An 18,816-nucleotide genomic window follows, 5' to 3' on the forward strand; every position below is an offset into this window, starting at 1 on the left:
ATGTGTAGGTGTATACACACAGTGCACCTGTAGCATATAGGGTACAGTGTGCGTGCATGTGCATACTGTGTGTGCAGTGTGCCGTGTGTGTGTGTGTGTGTGTATGTGTGCACGTGCAGGTGTGTGCAAACAGGCAGAAGTGTATGTGCACTGCCACACGCACTCTTTCCATGTATGTATACCGACATGCACACACGTGCACATACGTGTGCAAGTGTATATGTGGATCTCCACACCCCGGCCTCCCCCGTACAAACACCCGTGGGCAATCCCTCGCAGCCGAGGACGACCCTCTCTCACGAGGCCAGTCCCGGGTCCGGACTCTAGCGCAGCCGGGGCGCGTGTCTGCGCGGGGGGCGGGCGGCTCTGGAGTGCGCACCCGGACACAACGCCTGCTCCTGCCCCTCCGGCTCCCCCGCTCCGGCGCCTGTGCAGAGACCCGGCCTCCACCGGGCCGGGGCCGGCGCTGCCCCAGCGCTCGTGTCGGTGCCGCCGCAGGGTGTCGAAGCGGGCCTGACACGCTTCTTCCACCCTCCTCCTCCTCCTCCGCCTGCTGCTGCCGAGCGCGCGTGCGCGCGACACCCCCCCCCCCCCCCCCCCCCCCCCGCTCCTGCCGCGTGTCCCGGCTCCGGCCCGCGGGGCGACGGACGCAGTCCCGGCCCCACCGCCAGCGGGGCGGGGCTGGGCGTGGGCACGTGACTACCGCCTCCGCTCCTGCCGCCTAGCCTGCGCTGCACTGCGCACGCGCCAACCCCCTGCTCCTCCCCCGCCGTTGTGACGCACGAGCTCCCCATTGGCCGCGGCTGCTCGGACCCCTGCGTGCAACCGCGATGGCGCCCTTGCGTGGCGGGGGCGGCGGTGCGGGACGCTGCTCGGCTCCGTGTCGCTGCGGGCTGTGATGGGCGTTGCCCCCCCCTCCCCCACCCCGGCAGTGCGGGCGAGCGGCGGCCGGCAGGGCTTGTGCGGCGTTTGAGCCGGGCGGGGCGGGGCGGGGCGGGGCGCGCAGAGACGGGCTCCTCACTCGGCGTGCTTGGTGCGGATGAAGGCTGGCCAGTAGGACTTGGGATTCTTGGCTATCAACTCCGTTCGTGTCTGCAAGGGGCGCTTTAAAAACCTCCAAGTCGGTGTCCTGTTTTGCACACTTGGCTTCTGCCATCGATGCTGGCATTTTACTTCCAAGCCAGTGGGTTTGGCACACTTGCTGTCAGGCTTTGTCACTTCCGTTTAGAGGAGTAGCAATAGTCCGGTTTTCTGACGGGTTCGAATAGATTTGAGATGTAAGTTTTGACTTCGTAGCTTTAAGCGTGCACACTTCTGAAACCCCTTCGTTTCCTTTCAGTGATTAAAACGCAGGGTCTCTGGATAAGCGTGGGGGGGCAGGAGTAGTTGTAGGACCAGGGTTGCCAGAGGGGTGCCCGTCCCCGTGCTGGGTAGGAGAGGACAGGGCACAGGGGATTGCAAAGCTGGCCCGCAGGCTCTACAAATATCCCATGTAGGTTTCTTTCATTTCAGCCTTGCCTCAGACTGCGGGGTGAGAGATCCTGTGTGTTAGACTATAGCAGGGCTTCGGTAGTCTTCCCCGTGGCTGCTGCGGCAGCACAATGACACCGAGACACGGGCAGCAAGTCACAAAGAGACCTCTCTGACCTTGCAAAGACACGCATGCCCGAACAGTTCAGCGGGGGCCACTTTCCCGCGTTTTGTTTTGCCCCCTGTGAGGAGCAAAAGCACTGCTGTCTCTGGGATCCCGCTTGGTGGTTTATTCTGTCTATTCTGCACGAAAGGAGCCGTCACTGAATGTTTTCAGCTAAAATGTATTGTACTCTTACAAGCGTAATAAAATATGGACATACATGGCTGCGGAGACTGTTATTGTAGGTAAGTGGTTGTGATTTACTTGGATGTCACAAATAGCCTCTCAGGAAGGACGGCGGGGCCACAGCACAAGGTGGTGCGTTCTGTCCTGTCCAAGTGTTTCCCTTTGTACAAGTAGATGGTAAAAAGGATTGTGACTTGAGCTGAGACGTAATCCATTCTGGTCCTCTGTCAAGTCATCCATAAATCCGAATTTATGAAGTCAAAAGATAAATATTGCCTGAAACAATCAAACTAGGTAATACATATTTTTGAATATTCATCAGACATACCAGTTTCAGTGGCCAGGGATTAAGGCTGCTGACACATGTTCGTGGTACATGTTAATCACACCATAAATAGGAACAGCCCCCAGAGCCCCTCGCACTGTGCCATGTCCTGGGGAGCCACTGCTCTGTTGTGGGAGCGAGGGGGCAAGTCTGGGAGCCCTGCCAAGGGGTGAAGCTTTCACAGCACAGGCCTGATGGGAAGCCCCTTGTCCTGTCTCCCCTGGGAGCCTGGTCCTGCATCCAGGTTTGTATCTCCTCTCCTCCCCTCCCCTCCCCTCCCAGTGCTCTGGACCTGCACAGAGCGAGTCGGGGCACTCAGAGCCCAGGGCTCTCCTCTGAGCCTCCAGCCCAATGCACTGGTGAGGGCCCTTCGTGCTCCCTGCGAACCATGCACTGATCTCAGCAGCTGCAGCAACCAGAGGACCCGAGATGAACAGTGCTGCATGGACCCCGTGTCTTTGCTGTCCCCATGTCATTCTAGTTGTGACCACACAGTAAGGGCAATAATTATTACTAGGGATTTAATGGAAATAGAATTACATGGGCTCCTGTAATCATAAAAAGTAGGGCTGGAAGGCACCTCAGAAGGTCTCATCTAGTCCAAGCCCCTGCTTTGTATTGTTATGCGAGAGACAAATCAATGTCTGAAAAATCACATCAAAATCAATATATCCAACATACAGACAAATATCCAAATATATCCAATAGATTCAAAATTGCATAAAGATCAATATAACCAGGAAAGTTATCAACCAAAAACATTCTTTCTTCTCCCTATGCCCCTGGACCACAGCTACAGCATCCCTCCACCGCCACCATTACATATGACATCTTAATGAAATTAAGTGTAAAAAATTCTGTCAAACTTCAGCCCCAGCCCCGTGGTCCTGCCCCAGCGTGCTCCAGCCCTCGACAGACCACGGGCTACCCTGCATCCACTCTACAGGCTGATCCTGGCTGTCATAGTACAGGTGCATGTATGGAGCGAACGAGGACTGCAAACCACCGCACCTCCATGCTCTCAGCGCTCATCTCAGGGGAGAGGCAGCAAGGAAGGACTGCAACTTATCCCACCGAAGGCAACAAGTGGCCTGTCCAGTCCAATCACTCTGAACTGGGCTGGGGAAGAGTGCAAGACCAGAGGGAAGTGAAACTGGAACAAAGTCCGTGAACAGTGTCAATGCAACTTCAGCCGCACCAGACCATAAAGGTGGATTGTAACAGGGGGCCTCCTCAGGGCCACTTTCCCTGCGGCCTGCCCACCTGTTCTTGGGCCAACTGCCCGCGTTCTCGCCCACCATGCCTTGATGTTAATTAATAGAGATGCTAATAAGTGGGAGGCTGTCCATTTTCTGCCCTGGTGCCAGGGTCCACTATCTGCGGCTCCTTTCCTCCCCTACACCACAGCCCAAGCCTCGCAGATGGCATCTCGGTGTTCTTATCATCACCGGCCCCACAATCCTTCTATCAGGACCCCTCCAAGATCCCTCCATTCAGGCAGCCTACCTCACCTTCATTCAGCTATCTAGCTCCCCTGAAACTATTTTCCCCCTTGGGGTGTGGTCCCCCCCAGGACCCTTGGCTACCAGCCCTGGCCCACCTCCAGGCCAGTCGGGATCCCAGGCCCTCAGCTCCTGGGCGTCCCTCACGGTGGGCCCCTGGCCCTTTTGACTGTCCTGGTCCTGGCACCAGCATGGGCCAGTTGAGGGTACTCTCTTGATCAGGTCAGAGTCTCTAGTCCTGCTCTCTCCCCTGGGTCTGCCATCTGGGCCCTACAAACAAAGGGGTTACCTACCCAGTGGTGGGGGCTAGGGGGTTAAGGCGCCCTGACCCGCCTTTCACCGGGGTGGTAACTTGCCTGGCATTTCCTGGGGGCTCCTGCACCACTGGGAGCCCCACCAGGCCACCCGCTCCTGGCAGGGTGCAGTTCTAGGTCGTGCTCAAGACCAGGAGCCTCCTAGCCATCCCCTGCAGCTCCTCCCTTTCCTCCAGATGATAGCAGCAGCTCTCCAGCCAGGCACAGCAGAACTGCCCCTGTTTATATGGGCAACCCTAAGCCTAAATGGCTGCCCTCATTAGGCACCTGGCAGCTGCCAGCTCCAGGCCCTTAAAGTCACAGGCAGACGCAGTGCCCTGCCACATGGACACAGGCAAACATGTATGCAGAGCAGCCTGGCTGGAGCAGGCAGAGGACAGCATGGCCTCCCCTCGACCTCCCTCTGCAGTGGGTCAGCTCTCTGGCCCTGGGGCCCAACAGTGACAAAGAAGGGACAGGCCACTGCACAGGCCATGGACAGGACGGGGCAGATATGTGTTGGAGGAGGAACAGGCCTGTGTCTTCCAGTCGTACCTCAGCCCACAGGGTTCAGGGAAGAGTCTCAGGCCCTGCCTGCTGGCTACATTTCACTATGCACCCATATCACGGGTGCCGACATGGCTGAGCAGCACGGAGATAGCCAGAGGGCTGGATGAGCGTGGGTAACTCCTCCGTGACCTCTCAGGTCCAGGCTCCAGGGAAGCAGCAGAGCTCCTGAGACAACAGGTCAGGCTGGCAGACGGATGCCTCCTTCCCCTAGAGGAGAGAGTCTCCAGCCACCCCCCACCCTTCAGTTTCCTCTTGGTGGCAGCGGTCTCGACCCTCCCTCTCTTGGAAAGGCTTGGCCTGGCCTCTGCCACCGATGGAACATGCTCCTCCTCTGCTGCTGGGGCTTCATGTCTCTTCTCCAGGCAAACCGCTGCAGGTGGGCGTGAATATTTCTCCTTGCTGCAAGAGGTCACAAGCTTTCAGCTTCTACCTTCCTTGGCGTTCAAGTCCTCGTCCTTCTCTAGTGCCGCCCTTGGCAGTCGTTTCCCCACAGTAGAAGTATCCTCAAGCATCAAACTGATGAAGTTGTCGTGGTGGAGGATGCTTTGGAGCCTCGCCACCTCCTCCTGTAGCTCTCTTGCCAGCTCTGAGGGGCACCACCTGAACGCGCGGCTCACATCACAGGCTCCCCCATCTCGCTGTCCTGAAAGGAACCTGCCAGCGGCAAACCCCGTGGGGTAGATGGTGAGCGCTCCTGCCTGGGTGGACACCTCACAGGTGGGAGCCCAGAGACAGCTGGCCAGTGGCAGTGGCTCGGGGATTTTGATGTCTTCCAGCCGTGTCGCTGGGTTTCTTAACCTGCTACCTCTCTCTGCTCGCCCCTCTTTCCAGGCAGACCTTTCCTAGCAAACTCCCTTGTAAACTGGCCTCTGTGCTGCTCCTTGGTCCCAAAAGCTTCCCCTTTCCCCTGCTAACCCGCTTCCTCTCTCCAAGTTTACGGTGAAGGAAGGTGAGAGAGAGTTTCCAGATAAATTACCTAGCAAACGCCGCCGCCTCCAACTTCCCTCTCACTCTGGACTCCAGTTAAGCAAGGAGCACAAGAACTGGTCTAATTGCTGTGTTTTAGCGACTTACACTAAATAGATGTAGATTAGGTACTCTCAATTAAAGAAAGAAGTTACATTAAAGGCTCCCCTTTAAAGAACGGGGGCAAACTGACCTGTGAACTAACTTTAAAAAAAAATATTATTTCTATATATAAATAGATAAATATCTATATAACTGTACCTCTAACACAGTGGTTCCCAAACTGTAGGTCACAACCCCAAATGGGCTTGAAACATCAGCGGGATGGGGTGGCAGGGGTGGGGGGCTACAGGTGAGGTGAGGTGAGGTGAGTGAGTGAGGTCAGGTGAGGTGAGTGAGGTGAGGTCAGGTGGTCAGGTGAGGTGAGTGAGTGAGGTCAGGTGAGGTGAGTGAGGGGTCATGCTGAGGAATGGGGCCATAAATGGATCGTGCTGAGGAAAAGTTTGGGAAGCACTGCTCTGACAGCCTGCCTTGTGACTGCTATGGTTCGCCTGACAGCCCAAAACACACTTTTACAGTTACACCGCTCTTAGTCCTTGTTACAAAGACTGTACTGTGCAGCGTGCACACCCATCACCGTCACATTCAAACCTGCAAACTGACTTATGAACTGTTTGCAAACTGCCCCGTTCGCTGCCCCTGGTCACGCAGAGTCTCCTTTTCTCCCCTCCGGGGCCTTGTTAAGACTTTTGCCAGACACAGGTAGCAGTCCCCCAGCTTGCAGCACTCCCAGCTCCTTAGAGCACGTGCTCAGACCTACAGGCAGCCCCAGCTCACTTTGCTTCCAGGAGTTAGGGTCAGGTGCCTGGCTCCTCTTCCCTTGTCTCCTTTGCCCTGTTTGCTGCCCCTGTTCACCTTGTTTATCTCTACTGAGCCTTTCAATGTACCTCAGTCTAACATTTATATTTAAATTCTCTTTATTTAGAGCCCTTGCTTTCTGTAAGTGCCTTCGTTGCATCCCAAGAAGGAAAGCTGCTGTGTCATTGAACCAGTTAGTCTCAGTGTGCCACCCTGCCCAGATTTCTTCCAAGGAAAGAATAGGGGATGTGATCTCTGCAAAAAGAAAGCTTGTCTGGTAAAGAGCAATTTTCCTCTTTAAGTAGCTTTTGACATTAAAGCAAAGAACTCTCGGTACCATATTTTATGTACTTTTGAAAAATGGGCTGTTTACTTCAAGTTCTGTCTGTGCGGGATATGCAGATTGAGGACTGTACTTTGTTATACACAAACATCTGAGACCCTGGGTAGAGTATGCAATGACACAAACGTTACAATCTACGTGCTTGCACAGAGCATCGCATAGAAACTAGAAGAGTTTGTGCCAGAGCTAGGGGCACAGGAGTGGCTTTTTAAGAACTGTCCTTATGTCTGTTTCTTTTAGTCTGTAGAGGTTAAAACTTTCTGAAATATTATGCAAAGCTGAGGTATTGCACCCCTGCTAATACAGTATGTAAATATTCTCATTAAATCTGGGGGGCATATTTCGCCATTTTGACATATAGCAGTGCTACAGTAGGCATCACAAGGAGCAGTCTATATCTGCAGCAATCATGAGGCAGTTATATTTCAGACATAACATCATTCTTTGTAAAAATAGTCCTCACTCTCTCTAGGCTAAAACATCACAGCCACCTGTGAAGTTTGTTATGCTACAGTCAAAACCGCAGTTGAAAGGTATTTCTTCTGTCCTTTTATTTTTGTTAACTTACAGAGGAGGAAATAATTTCAGTTCACTTTAGGAATCGGTCCCTTTCCTTTGCACCTGTTTTTCCTAAGTTAGTCCTTGGAGCAATACCGGCTCAATTATAGTAAAGTAATATCATGCATTTTGAGCTTGTGGAACCCACAGACCGTGTAATGCTCTGTATTTCCTCCCCCTTCTTGCATCCCACTTTTTGACAGTGTCATTCTGCTGGAGCTATGCTGGAAAACCTTGCAAGCTTGCGTGTGCGTGTGTGCGTGCGTGCGTGCGTGCGTCCACACATGCTGCATGCAAAATCCTACACTTCGTTTAGTCTGCAGAACCTCTTCTGTTAGCTAATGCTCCAGGCTCTTCAAAGGTGCAGTGAGAGAGGAGCACTAGTAAGTACCTAAGGCAGGAAGCAAACAAGGGCTTTATCACTGGTCTTTAACTCCTATCAAAAGGGGAGCGAGGGAGAAGTCATTTAAACATGAGGCTTGAATGAAAATTAGCATGGATTAGTCACAGTTGTCCCAGGAGTCCTGTTATCTCAGTTCACAGGTACTTATGGTAGGGAGTGGGGAACTTGACCTCTAGGATCCCCAAATGAAAGACTCTTGAGGGAGCGAAGAGGGGGAGGAAGAGTCCTGGGTCTGTTTTTAGCCAAAGGGAATTCCCCTCGAGGCATGGCAGGAGTAGTGTGTGTCTCCCTGTCTTTTCCCAGTGGATGAGCTCCTGGGCAGTTCGTGCATGGAGGAAGGATGATTCTCTAGCCTGTTCCCCGCAGGTAAATTGCAACAAATTGAAATGATTTTGAGAAACAAGTGGGTTAGGTCTGAGCAGCTTCCTTGTTTGGTAGTCAGTTGGCTGAAGAGTGGTTGATGCTGATGTTACTTAATACTAGATTTACCCTTCTGTGGCCCCTGGCAGAGAGATCGGGGCATTCATCCTCCACTTTGCACAGACTGGAGGGAGCAACCTGGCTCCCATCTTAGTTCTGAATAACTTCATTGCTGAAAAATCAAATGTGCACAGGTCCCCTAAGGAACGTGTCCATTCAAAGACATGAAATATAAACGTATATTGTTACGTGCACATGCTTTGCACGAGTACATTTGCTGGATGCATTTGGTATGTTCTTTAAACAAGTAGTGTCGTTAGCTATTTAAATTCTTGACTCGGCTGTTAGGCTTGCGGCAGAAATGACACATAAGCTGGTCTAAGAGATTGGAAACAGGTTCAGATCTGGAACACAGCAGAAGGATGGTGCGCATAAGCCACTTTCAAGATTGCCGAAACGGGTTTAAGATAAGCCTGGATGGATGTAGTATTAGACTGAACTGATTTAGATTAAATTGGTTTATTGTACTTCTGACCCAGACCCTCTCCACATTCATATTAACACATAGTCCCCCAGCATCCCTGGACTTCTGCCAGCCTGCAAGGGAGAAACCACCTTTGCCCACGTTTTTCTCCATTAAAAGACAATCCACTTTAAAAGTTTGTTGATCCATTTCTTAAATTTGTTCGTGACTCCTTCATAGGTACTTGTGACCCCCTTTTGAGACACAACCCACGAACTGAGAACCGCTGCGGCAGAGCAGCAGGGGACCAGAATGGATTACGTCTCAGCTCAAGTCACAATCCTTTTACCATCTACTTGTACAAAGGGAAACACTTGGACAGGACAGAACGCACCACCTTGTGCTGTGGCCCCGCCGTCCTTCCTGAGAGGCTATTTGTGACATCCAAGTAAATCACAACCACTTACCTACAATAACAGTCTCCGCAGCCATGTATGTCCATATTTTATTACGCTTGTAAGAGTACAATACATTTTAGCTGAAAACATTCAGTGACGGCTCCTTTCGTGCAGAATAGACAGAATAAACCACCAAGCGGGATCCCAGAGACAGCAGTGCTTTTGCTCCTCACAGGGGGCAAAACAAAACGCGGGAAAGTGGCCCCCGCTGAACTGTTCGGGCATGCGTGTCTTTGCAAGGTCAGAGAGGTCTCTTTGTGACTTGCTGCCCGTGTCTCGGTGTCATTGTGCTGCAAGAGCTTCGTACTCCGCAGCAGCCACGGGGGAAGACTACCGAAGCCCTGCTATAGTCTAACACACAGGATCTCTCACCCCGCAGTCTGAGGCAAGGCTGAAATGAAAGAAACCTACATGGGATATTTGTAGAGCCTGCGGGCCAGCTTTGCAATCCCCTGTGCCCTGTCCTCTCCTACCCAGCACGGGGACGGGCACCCCTCTGGCAACCCTGGTCCTACAACTACTCCTGCCCCCCCACGCTTATCCAGAGACCCTGCGTTTTAATCACTGAAAGGAAACGAAGGGGTTTCAGAAGTGTGCACGCTTAAAGCTACGAAGTCAAAACTTACATCTCAAATCTATTCGAACCCGTCAGAAAACCGGACTATTGCTACTCCTCTAAACGGAAGTGACAAAGCCTGACAGCAAGTGTGCCAAACCCACTGGCTTGGAAGTAAAATGCCAGCATCGATGGCAGAAGCCAAGTGTGCAAAACAGGACACCGACTTGGAGGTTTTTAAAGCGCCCCTTGCAGACACGAACGGAGTTGATAGCCAAGAATCCCAAGTCCTACTGGCCAGCCTTCATCCGCACCAAGCACGCCGAGTGAGGAGCCCGTCTCTGCGCGCCCCGCCCCGCCCCGCCCGGCTCAAACGCCGCACAAGCCCTGCCGGCCGCCGCTCGCCCGCACTGCCGGGGTGGGGGAGGGGGGGGCAACGCCCATCACAGCCCGCAGCGACACGGAGCCGAGCAGCGTCCCGCACCGCCGCCCCCGCCACTCAAGGGCGCCATCGCGGTTGCACGCAGGGGTCCGAGCAGCCGCGGCCAATGGGGAGCTCGTGCGTCACAACGGCGGGGGAGGAGCAGGGGGTTGGCGCGTGCGCAGTGCAGCGCAGGCTAGGCGGCAGGAGCGGAGGCGGTAGTCACGTGCCCACGCCCAGCCCCGCCCCGCTGGCGGTGGGGCCGGGACTGCGTCCGTCGCCCCGCGGGCCGGAGCCGGGACACGCGGCAGGAGCGGGGGGGGTGTCGCGCGCACGCGCGCTCGGCAGCAGCAGGCGGAGGAGGAGGAGGAGGGTGGAAGAAGCGTGTCAGGCCCGCTTCGACACCCTGCGGCGGCACCGACACGAGCGCTGGGGCAGCGCCGGCCCCGGCCCGGTGGAGGCCGGGTCTCTGCACAGGCGCCGGAGCGGGGGAGCCGGAGGGGCAGGAGCAGGCGTTGTGTCCGGGTGCGCACTCCAGAGCCGCCCGCCCCCCGCGCAGACACGCGCCCCGGCTGCGCTAGAGTCCGGACCCGGGACTGGCCTCGTGAGAGAGGGTCGTCCTCGGCTGCGAGGGATTGCCCACGGGTGTTTGTACGGGGGAGGCCGGGGTGTGGAGATCCACATATACACTTGCACACGTATGTGCACGTGTGTGCATGTCGGTATACATACATGGAAAGAGTGCGTGTGGCAGTGCACATACACTTCTGCCTGTTTGCACACACCTGCACGTGCACACATACACACACACACACACACACGGCACACTGCACACACAGTATGCACATGCACGCACACTGTACCCTATATGCTACAGGTGCACTGTGTGTATACACCTACACATGCAGATGCGTGAGCATGCATGTACATACACACACATGTACACGCATGTATGTGGCTGCATGGGCTCACATATCGAGTGAGTGAGCGTGAGGCGAGCACCGGGTGGATCTGAGCGCTCGATTCCCAGAGCAGGGTGTGCGGGGGACAGATATATAGATCCAGACAGAACTGGATATATTTTTCATGCCTGTTAATGGGGACTGATTTCAGAAATGCTCCAGTGAAGACATTAAGTAGGACTGGAATTGTCTCCTTGTTTCTCCAGCGCTTGACACTCCTCACTTCCCTCTCCAGCGCTCTGCGCCGTCTTCCCCAGGGCACTAAAGTTCCTGGTTATGCCTCTGGCTTTGCTTACACAAAAAATTGAACCAGTTTACCTCTGGTTTACTCAATCTGGTCAATTCAAGCTAGTGCACACCAATTCACAGGTGGTTTTCTTGGTGTAGCTTGTGTTGATAACTTTTTAAAACCAATTTTAATTAAATAGGCACAATATCTGGCTAGGTGAGGCCTGAAACATTATTTCCCACGCCCTTTGCATAGTCATGCATGCACATAGGAAAAGAAAGGAGAAAGTGCTTGATGAAGTTACGGAACCACTTTGATTTCGGTTAATTTACTACATATCTGCTCCCTGACATAGGAAGTTGCTTGGCTTACCTTTCTAGTAGGATCTATTCATTTAGCAATAGCAGTTATAATTATGCTTTAAAAATACTTACAGTAAAATCTGATTTCACATGCTCCTGCATTTTGGGGGGAGGGGAAAAATCTTGACTAGAAAGTCTCACTTCTTGAATGAAACTTTCCGTGCTTCAAAGCTAAACAGAATTATTGAAAACTAGGGTTGGAAGGGACCCCAGGAGGTCACCTAGTCTAATGCCCTGCTTGAAGCAGGACTACCCCCAACTACATCACCCCACCAAGGCTTTTAACATTTCCAGGTGAACATAAGTAATAGGTTTAGATGCCAAAAATGAGTCCAGTAAGGCAGTTATTTTAGTACTGTAGTGTATATGAATCATTGTGTTCCTGTGAACTTGAACGTGTAGGAAGAATTATATTTGTCAATCTTCTTTTGTTAAATAGAAACCAAAAGACTTATCTAGGCAGAATTGTGGTGGGGGATATTTATTCCAGTTTTTGCTATAATTTTAAGTCTTCCAATCTGAATGTTGTATCACTGGGATTTTTACCTTTAAATGGGTAAAGTATTGTCATGAAATACTGTATGATGCACACCCAAAGAGAAAGTACAATGTATTTTAAGGTTGGGAAATTATATTAGAGCAAATAGAAGCAAAAGTGTCTAGCCAAACCAATAATTACCCTTCCATGAATACTAGATTCTGTTTCTCACCTGTCTAAACGCTTTCCTCTGGTGAGATAGTATCATCTTTTTACATTAATCTTAGGATTTAGTATGGGAGATTTTAAAAATTGCTCTTCTGTGTAAAGTTAAGACTAACAGTCCTGATTTCCTCAATGCTGGAAAAAGCCCCTCTTCTTCCTGATTTACATACTTAGAAATGTGTTTCTGTTTTAACACTGATTGATGGAGGTTGGGTGTTTTGCTTTTGTTTTGGCGAGTCTCTGCTTTTACATTGGTACGTGGTATCATAAGTGGTAGGTGATTTCCCTTGTGGAGTGGGGGGTGGGGTTCCAAAGAGGAAATCATCCACTATGAATACAGAGTACTGAATCAAGCCCAAAGCAAAGTCAATGAAAAGACTCCCATTCATCTCAGTGTCAATTGGATTGGATCCTTAAAATGGCTTTTCTTGGGGAAACAAGAAAGTTTAAAAATAGATTAAAAACAAAAAACAAGACGGCTTAAAAATAGAATGAAAAGTTTTGACTTTTAAGCTGCTAGTTCAGGTCTAGTAAAGGCTGGTAGGGAATAAAAGTCGTAACTGTTTGGGAACCTTTTGGCCTTTTTGAAGATAGGCTAGTATGATTTGTGGTGGAAAAGCATCAAACCCTACTTTCCAGCTTTTCTTGTGCTGTTTTCAAGGTTGCTTTGAAGACTGTTTGTTGGCTCTGTTAATATCTTTGGAAATGGTGATTTGTATTGGACATGGAACTTTTGTAACTCTTGGAAAGGATTTCTAAATGTATTGTCTACAGAACTAACCGTGGGTATTTTTAGAGTCCAAAATGTGAACTGATTCACTAATTGAGAAATTAACTGTTTTTTCCTTCTTCTTTCAGCGCTACAACTTGTTGTGAAGCATTTCCAGCTGCTCCACTTGTGCATATTTTCAAACAGGCAGGATCTTTTGAAGACGACACCTCACGTTATATTATTAAAATGGCTATCCATACAAGGCTGAGTGTAAAAATGAAAATGCTGACAGGTATTTCTTAATCTTTTGAGATTTTAACTAACATTTCATTCTTATTTATGTTTTATTAATTATCTCTGTAAGCAAATATAAATTGCTGTATTATGCATCTACTAGACAAGGGTTGCTCAATTTCCAGCCCCGGGGCCAAATGCAGCCCCATGGCTTGTGGGGCTCCCCATGGGTCTGGGGAATTGGCAGCAAGCGAGTGGTGGCCATGAACACAGCCTCCCCCCCACTTTCCCCTGCCAAATCCCCAAGCCCCAATACCTGCATGGCTGGTCTGAGCCAAGCTATGCCTCTTTCCCCCGTGGGCCTGGGCCACGTTCCCCCACTTTGGGATCAGGGTTGGACCGTGTCCCCTTCCTTTCCTGCAGGGCCGGGTTGGGCCAGGCCATGCACTCTTTCCCTCCCTACAGGGTCACCTGGCTAGCCTTCTTTCCCTCTTCACAAGGATGGGTCAAGCTCCTTTCCCCATCAGGGCTGTGTTGAAGCCAGTTTGTCCCCCACCTGGCCAGATGGTGCCCACCCACGTGCCAGAGCAGGAACACCTGGATCCAGCCCATGAATGTACTGGCCACTGACAGTCTGGCCTGCTGTGTAAAACTGTTGGGGCTGCACTGTACTATCGGTGGTCCATTAAACCAATTTTAAACAAACAAGTCATGGAATCACAGATTATGTGATCATAATTTTATCACTAATTTATATTTTCCTTTCAAAGGAAAAAATAGAAGTACTCTGTGACAGGCTCACAGCCACAGGGGCTGCCATGACACCCCTAGCGGCCTTGCTGCTCCTGCCTGGCTCCAGCTCTAATGTCACTCTCTCTTCATTGTTCACCAGCCGTGCCTCGCTCTTAATAGTACAGGTTGATTCAAGGAGGCTGCCAGCAGGCCTTAGAGCGAGCCCGAATCCAGTAAATTTCCACTGGGTCTGAGGCCCCATTGGCCTCTGTCCAGACATCCAACCTTGGTAGGTTCCTCTCGGCCTGACTACAGGTGCCCTACAGGGACCTAGCCTTAAGGGCAAACTGTGTGGTTCCTTTTCCTCCCCTACTCCACGCCCTAAGCCTCAGAGATGTTCTCCCTTTGATTTTCCTCCTTATACACTCTGGCCCCTTGAGCTCTCAGACCCCTCCCCCGCCCAGCCCTGGACACAGGTGGCTCTGGGCCTCTTGGACCTCGTGATCTGGGTCTCGGCCTTTTTTCAGTTCTGGGACCCCTCCCTGGGTCCCACCCTCAGCGTGAGGGCTCCTGGGATACTGGCTCTCTAAGCAAGCCTTGAGTCTGTACCCCCAGGGTTCAAGGCTAAACATAAATCAATAAGAAACATCACCGCCGTCTGGCAGACACCTCAGTCTTTAGAGGTGTAACATAAAGACCACTTGCCTGTAAACCCAGTCTTCCTCAGTCCAAGGAACTTGCCTCTGTTTCCAGACCTGTAGAGTTGTTCAGCCAAAATCCAGTTCCCTTCAGGGACCCTGGAGCCAGGAGTTCTGCACTGTGCAGTAGCTGGGGAGAAACGAACAGACTGGTGCAGACTCTGGGCTCATATAGCTCCAGCCTGAGCCCTCTTCCAGCCAGGTGAGGCCCTCATTAGCTCCCCCCTGCCCCCTAAAAGCAGCCTCTCAGGCTGCTTGCTCTCCTAAAGGATCAGGCACATCCCAGTGCCCTGCTACATATTCTGTATACTAGATAACCATGATAGATGATTACTGTGTTAATTATTTGTATGTCCTTCGATGAGGAGAGGTGACTATCCTGACTAAAGTTCTGTTGTAGCAGATGCTGTACAAATGCAAATAAAGACTTAGGGTGCGTGTAGATGAAATGAAAATTCCCGTTTATGTCGACGCAACTGCATTTGTCACTATGGCCTGTTTGTTACTTCTTATCCTGAAAAGATATAGTCTGAAAAAGCTCCATTTGTATTCGAAGGCCAAGTCTGTGTGTGCATAGTTTTCAACAAATGAGCTGTTAAACTCAGTAGGACTATTAGCGCATGAGGCTAAATGTATGCATAATCATTTGCAGAAGTGGGGTGTGAAACTGTAGTTTTACAAATACACAGCAAAGCTAAGGCAGGTCTTACCTTTAAAGCAGCTAATCAGTCTAGTATTATGACTTCATTTGCTTAGCTAGAGTAAACCAAACAAAGGAAATGAGACTTAATAGATACAGCATGGGATATTGGAGTTTTTACAGCTTAGTTTTATTTTGGAACAGTTTGTAGGCCGCATTAGCCCACTGATTGCACTGGTGGTTGTGCAAACACACATGAGCTTCATGCTGATAAATTACAATTTTAAGCCTTGGGACCGTTCTCTCTCTCTCTCTCTCGGTTGGAGGATTTGGACCAAAAAGGAAAAACACGGGGGGGGGGGGGGGGGGGGGGTGGACTTTGAGGAAGTGATTGAAGAGAACAAAATCTGAAAAACGATTCTGTAAGAATATCTTCTTTTACCACCTGTCATGATGTATAAATAGGCAAGAGGTCAGTTTGGCTTTTAAATTCAGGAGCAGTGTGTAGGTCTGGGATGAAAAAAAACACCCCATTTCTGACACCTGTTCCCTTATGTACTAAGCAAATTTGATTTAGAGAAAGAAGGGTTTTGTTTTTACTAAAACTGCACTTAACCTTGACCTGGCAATCGCATAGCATCATAGCTCTTAACTTATTTGAATATTTGATTACTGTAACTTAAAAAAAAATTAAACATCTAGGAATTAAGAACTGTAAAGTAATAGGTAGTGTGTTATTTTATCATCTCAGGTTCAAGCAGGACAGTTTCAGGAATGTATGACTTGAGAGAGGCAGCCAGACAGACAATCCAAATGCTTCAGTTGGCAGGATGAAGTGATATGCTAATGTAAGAGAAAAGGTGGGTGTACAATGGCAAGGAAATAAATACCCGTTAAAGAGGTGGGAGGTCTAGGACAGCGGTTCTCAACTTTTTTTGTACCGGGACCTATTTATGAAGATCAGTGGCCAGTGCTGACCTGCTTTCCCCCAGCCCTGCTAAAGGGAGCCCCCAGCTGCCCCTGTGCCATCCGGGCCAAAGTCCCGCAGTTCATGCGGATTTCAGCGGAGAGAGTCCGCTGTGGCAGCCCCCCCTGCCCTGGTCTGGGGCTGCCATGCCTCACCAGGCAGCCTGGTCGCGGTCCTTCCAGCCCGTCCCCCAGCAGCGTCTCCCAGTTGCTGTGCCCGTACAAGTATGAGCACCAGCTCAAGTGCCACCAGCCCAGCTATGCAGCTCCCCCGATGCCTCCCTCTCTTGCTGAAGGGGCAGGCGCCTACCCCTCCCGTCCCCCCTGCCCTGATGCAGCCTCGGCGCCCGGCTATCTTCCCCCATATCTGGCAGGTACCCATCCCCCCTGCCCCCCACACACACACACACACACACAGATTGAGAGAGAGAGAGTCCCCAAGTCCCGGACCTCCAACCCCCACTGATCATACACTTAACTGCATCCAGCTATTGGTGCTTCTCCCAGGACCCTGCCTGGGTGCATGCAGGCCATGTGGATGTGTGTGCAGAGACACGTGTGCCTGCTACCTCCAGTCACCCAAAGCAGTGACTTGCAGGCAGGCTGGAATGAAGGTTATGTGTATGGGGAATGACAAGCTAGATGTGTGTGGAATTAAGGGCTAGCTCGGAAGAAGATGACGTTGGGAGAGATCGGGGGTGGAGGGGAAGAGGTGGATTCTTTGCTAGTGAGCTTTCCTGGGAGTCAGGCAGCGTGGGATAGCTAGAATCTTCCTGCTAGCCCTGCTGCAAGTGTTCGGATTCAATGCTTGCAAGCATAATATTGTTATAGCGTTTTGATGATAGCGTTAGAGCACGGGTGCTCAACCTCTGGTCCTTGAGCCAATTGCAGCCTGTGGAGCTATGATACCTGCGTACTGCTTGCATATGGATTGGGCACTGTCCATCCGTCTCACCAGACAAAAAGGTTGAGCACTCTTTGTTAAGAGTGGTGTTTTAGCTGTGATGATCCAGGAAGTATGCAAAAGGCAAGGATTTTTTGGGTGTGGTGACTTTTACTGGACCAACTGCATGGTTGGAATTAAATTACTCTTCAATGTCTTCATCAGCGACTTGGACGAGGGAGTGAAGTGTACTCTGTCCAAGTTTGCAGATAACACAAAACTGTGGGGAGGAGTGGACACGCCGGAGGGCAGGGAACAACTACAAGCAGACCTGGACAGGTTGGACAAATGGGCAGAAAACAACAGAATGCAGTTCAACAAGGGGAAATGCAAAGTGCTGCGCCTAGGGAGGAAAAATCTCCAGCATACCTACTGCCTGGGAAATGACCTGCTTGGTGGCACGGAAGCGGAAAGGGATCTCGGAGTCCTAGTAGACTCCAAGATGAACATGAGTCGGCAGTGTGACGGAGCCATTAGAAAAGCCAATGGCACTTTATCGTGCATCAGCAGATGCATGACGAATAGGTCCAAGGAGGTGATACTTCCCCTCTATCGGGCGCTGGTCAGACCGCAGTTGGAGTACTGCGTGCAATTCTGGGCGCCACACTTCAAGAGGGATGCGGATAACCTGGAGAGTCCAGAGATGGGCCACTCGTATGGTTAAGGGCTTGCGGACCAAGCCCTACGAGGAGAGACTAGAGAACCTGGACCTTTTCAGCCTCTGCAAGAGAAGGTTGAGAGGCGACCTTGTGGCTGCCTGTAAGTTCACCACGGGGGCACAGAAGGGAATTGGTGAGGATTTATTCACCAAGGCGCCCCCAGGGGTTACAAGAAACAATGGCCACAAGGTAGCAGAGAGCAGATTTAGATTGGACATCAGGAAGAATTTCTTCACAGTTCGAGTGGCCAAGGTCTGGAACGGGCTCCCAAGGGAGGTGGTGCTCTCCCCTACCCTGGGGGTCTTCAAGAGGAGGTTAGATGGGCATCTAGCTGGGGTCATCTGAACCCAGCACGCTTTCCTGCCTATGCAGGGGGTTGGACTCGATCTATTGAGGTCCCTTCCGACCCGAACATCTATGAATCTATGAACTGTTGTTATTTTTGTTGCTGTGGTTGTGACGTTTGCTGGCAGGTCCTGAACTGACGAGTTCTGCGAAGCTTCGAGGCCCCCAAAAGTCAGTTTCTGAACTGGCGTTATCGCCGACAGCGCTGAGCATTTCACGGGCCCCGCTTACCGTGCTGGCAATGCTACGGTATTTGCAGCATACAGGGAGACTGACAGGCTCGCGTTCTGTTGAAGACTTCTGACTGTCAGTTTCAGCCGTGTATTTAACGTGCACTTTGTTGACACCGCCTTCCAGCAAGCGCAGGGTCCCTGTGTGGGGTCGGTCCCTTGCTCGAGTCGCGCGTGCTCCTGGAGGAAGTAGGGCCGGGCAGAGGAGAGGGCGGGCGGCCAGAGGCACGTCCCCTTGCCAGGGGAGGGTTCAAGTCAGGATGTCGTCATCACGTTGGGGCGTTGCGCTGCCTTCATTCAGATCCTCCGTGTCTCTGTCTCCGTCTCGTCTCTTCTCCTCACGCAGCCAGCCAGGAGGCGAGAGGCGGGGAAGCGTTGAGGGGGTAGGAATCTTTGGGATACACGAGCGAGGGAGACGCCAGTGCCGAGGGCGGTGTTGCGAGAGG

At 51.5% G+C, this 18,816-nt stretch overlaps 1 protein-coding gene and 1 long non-coding RNA gene across 10 annotated transcripts in view; one reads left to right on the forward strand and one right to left on the reverse strand.

Moving 5' to 3' along the window:
- The first annotated feature begins 1,599 nt into the window (after positions 1-1,599).
- The window catches only part of LOC132244758 (uncharacterized), a 39,608-nt gene continuing 22,391 nt past the window's right edge, over positions 1,600-18,816 (forward strand). The window contains exons 1-3 of one of the 9 annotated variants that reach the window (XR_009456503.1): positions 10,171-10,480; positions 13,070-13,215; positions 15,979-16,075. Coding sequence is in view for 4 of the 9 variants with exons in the window: in XM_059717176.1 (XP_059573159.1) it covers positions 1,844-1,878; positions 13,070-13,215 (181 nt within the window). In the remaining 5 variants the exon portion in view is untranslated. The other 8 variants (XR_009456502.1, XR_009456504.1, XM_059717179.1 and 5 more) reach the window with 8 other exon arrangements.
- LOC132244759 (uncharacterized) lies at positions 9,012-10,139 on the reverse strand. Its single transcript, XR_009456505.1, has 2 exons — positions 9,605-10,139; positions 9,012-9,369 (listed from the first exon to the last, which is right to left on the reverse strand). It is a non-coding gene; the product is annotated as an uncharacterized LOC132244759 (long non-coding RNA).

Source organism: Alligator mississippiensis, chromosome 14 (assembly GCF_030867095.1).
Source record: "Alligator mississippiensis isolate rAllMis1 chromosome 14, rAllMis1, whole genome shotgun sequence".
Taxonomy (NCBI): Eukaryota; Metazoa; Chordata; order Crocodylia; family Alligatoridae; genus Alligator; species Alligator mississippiensis.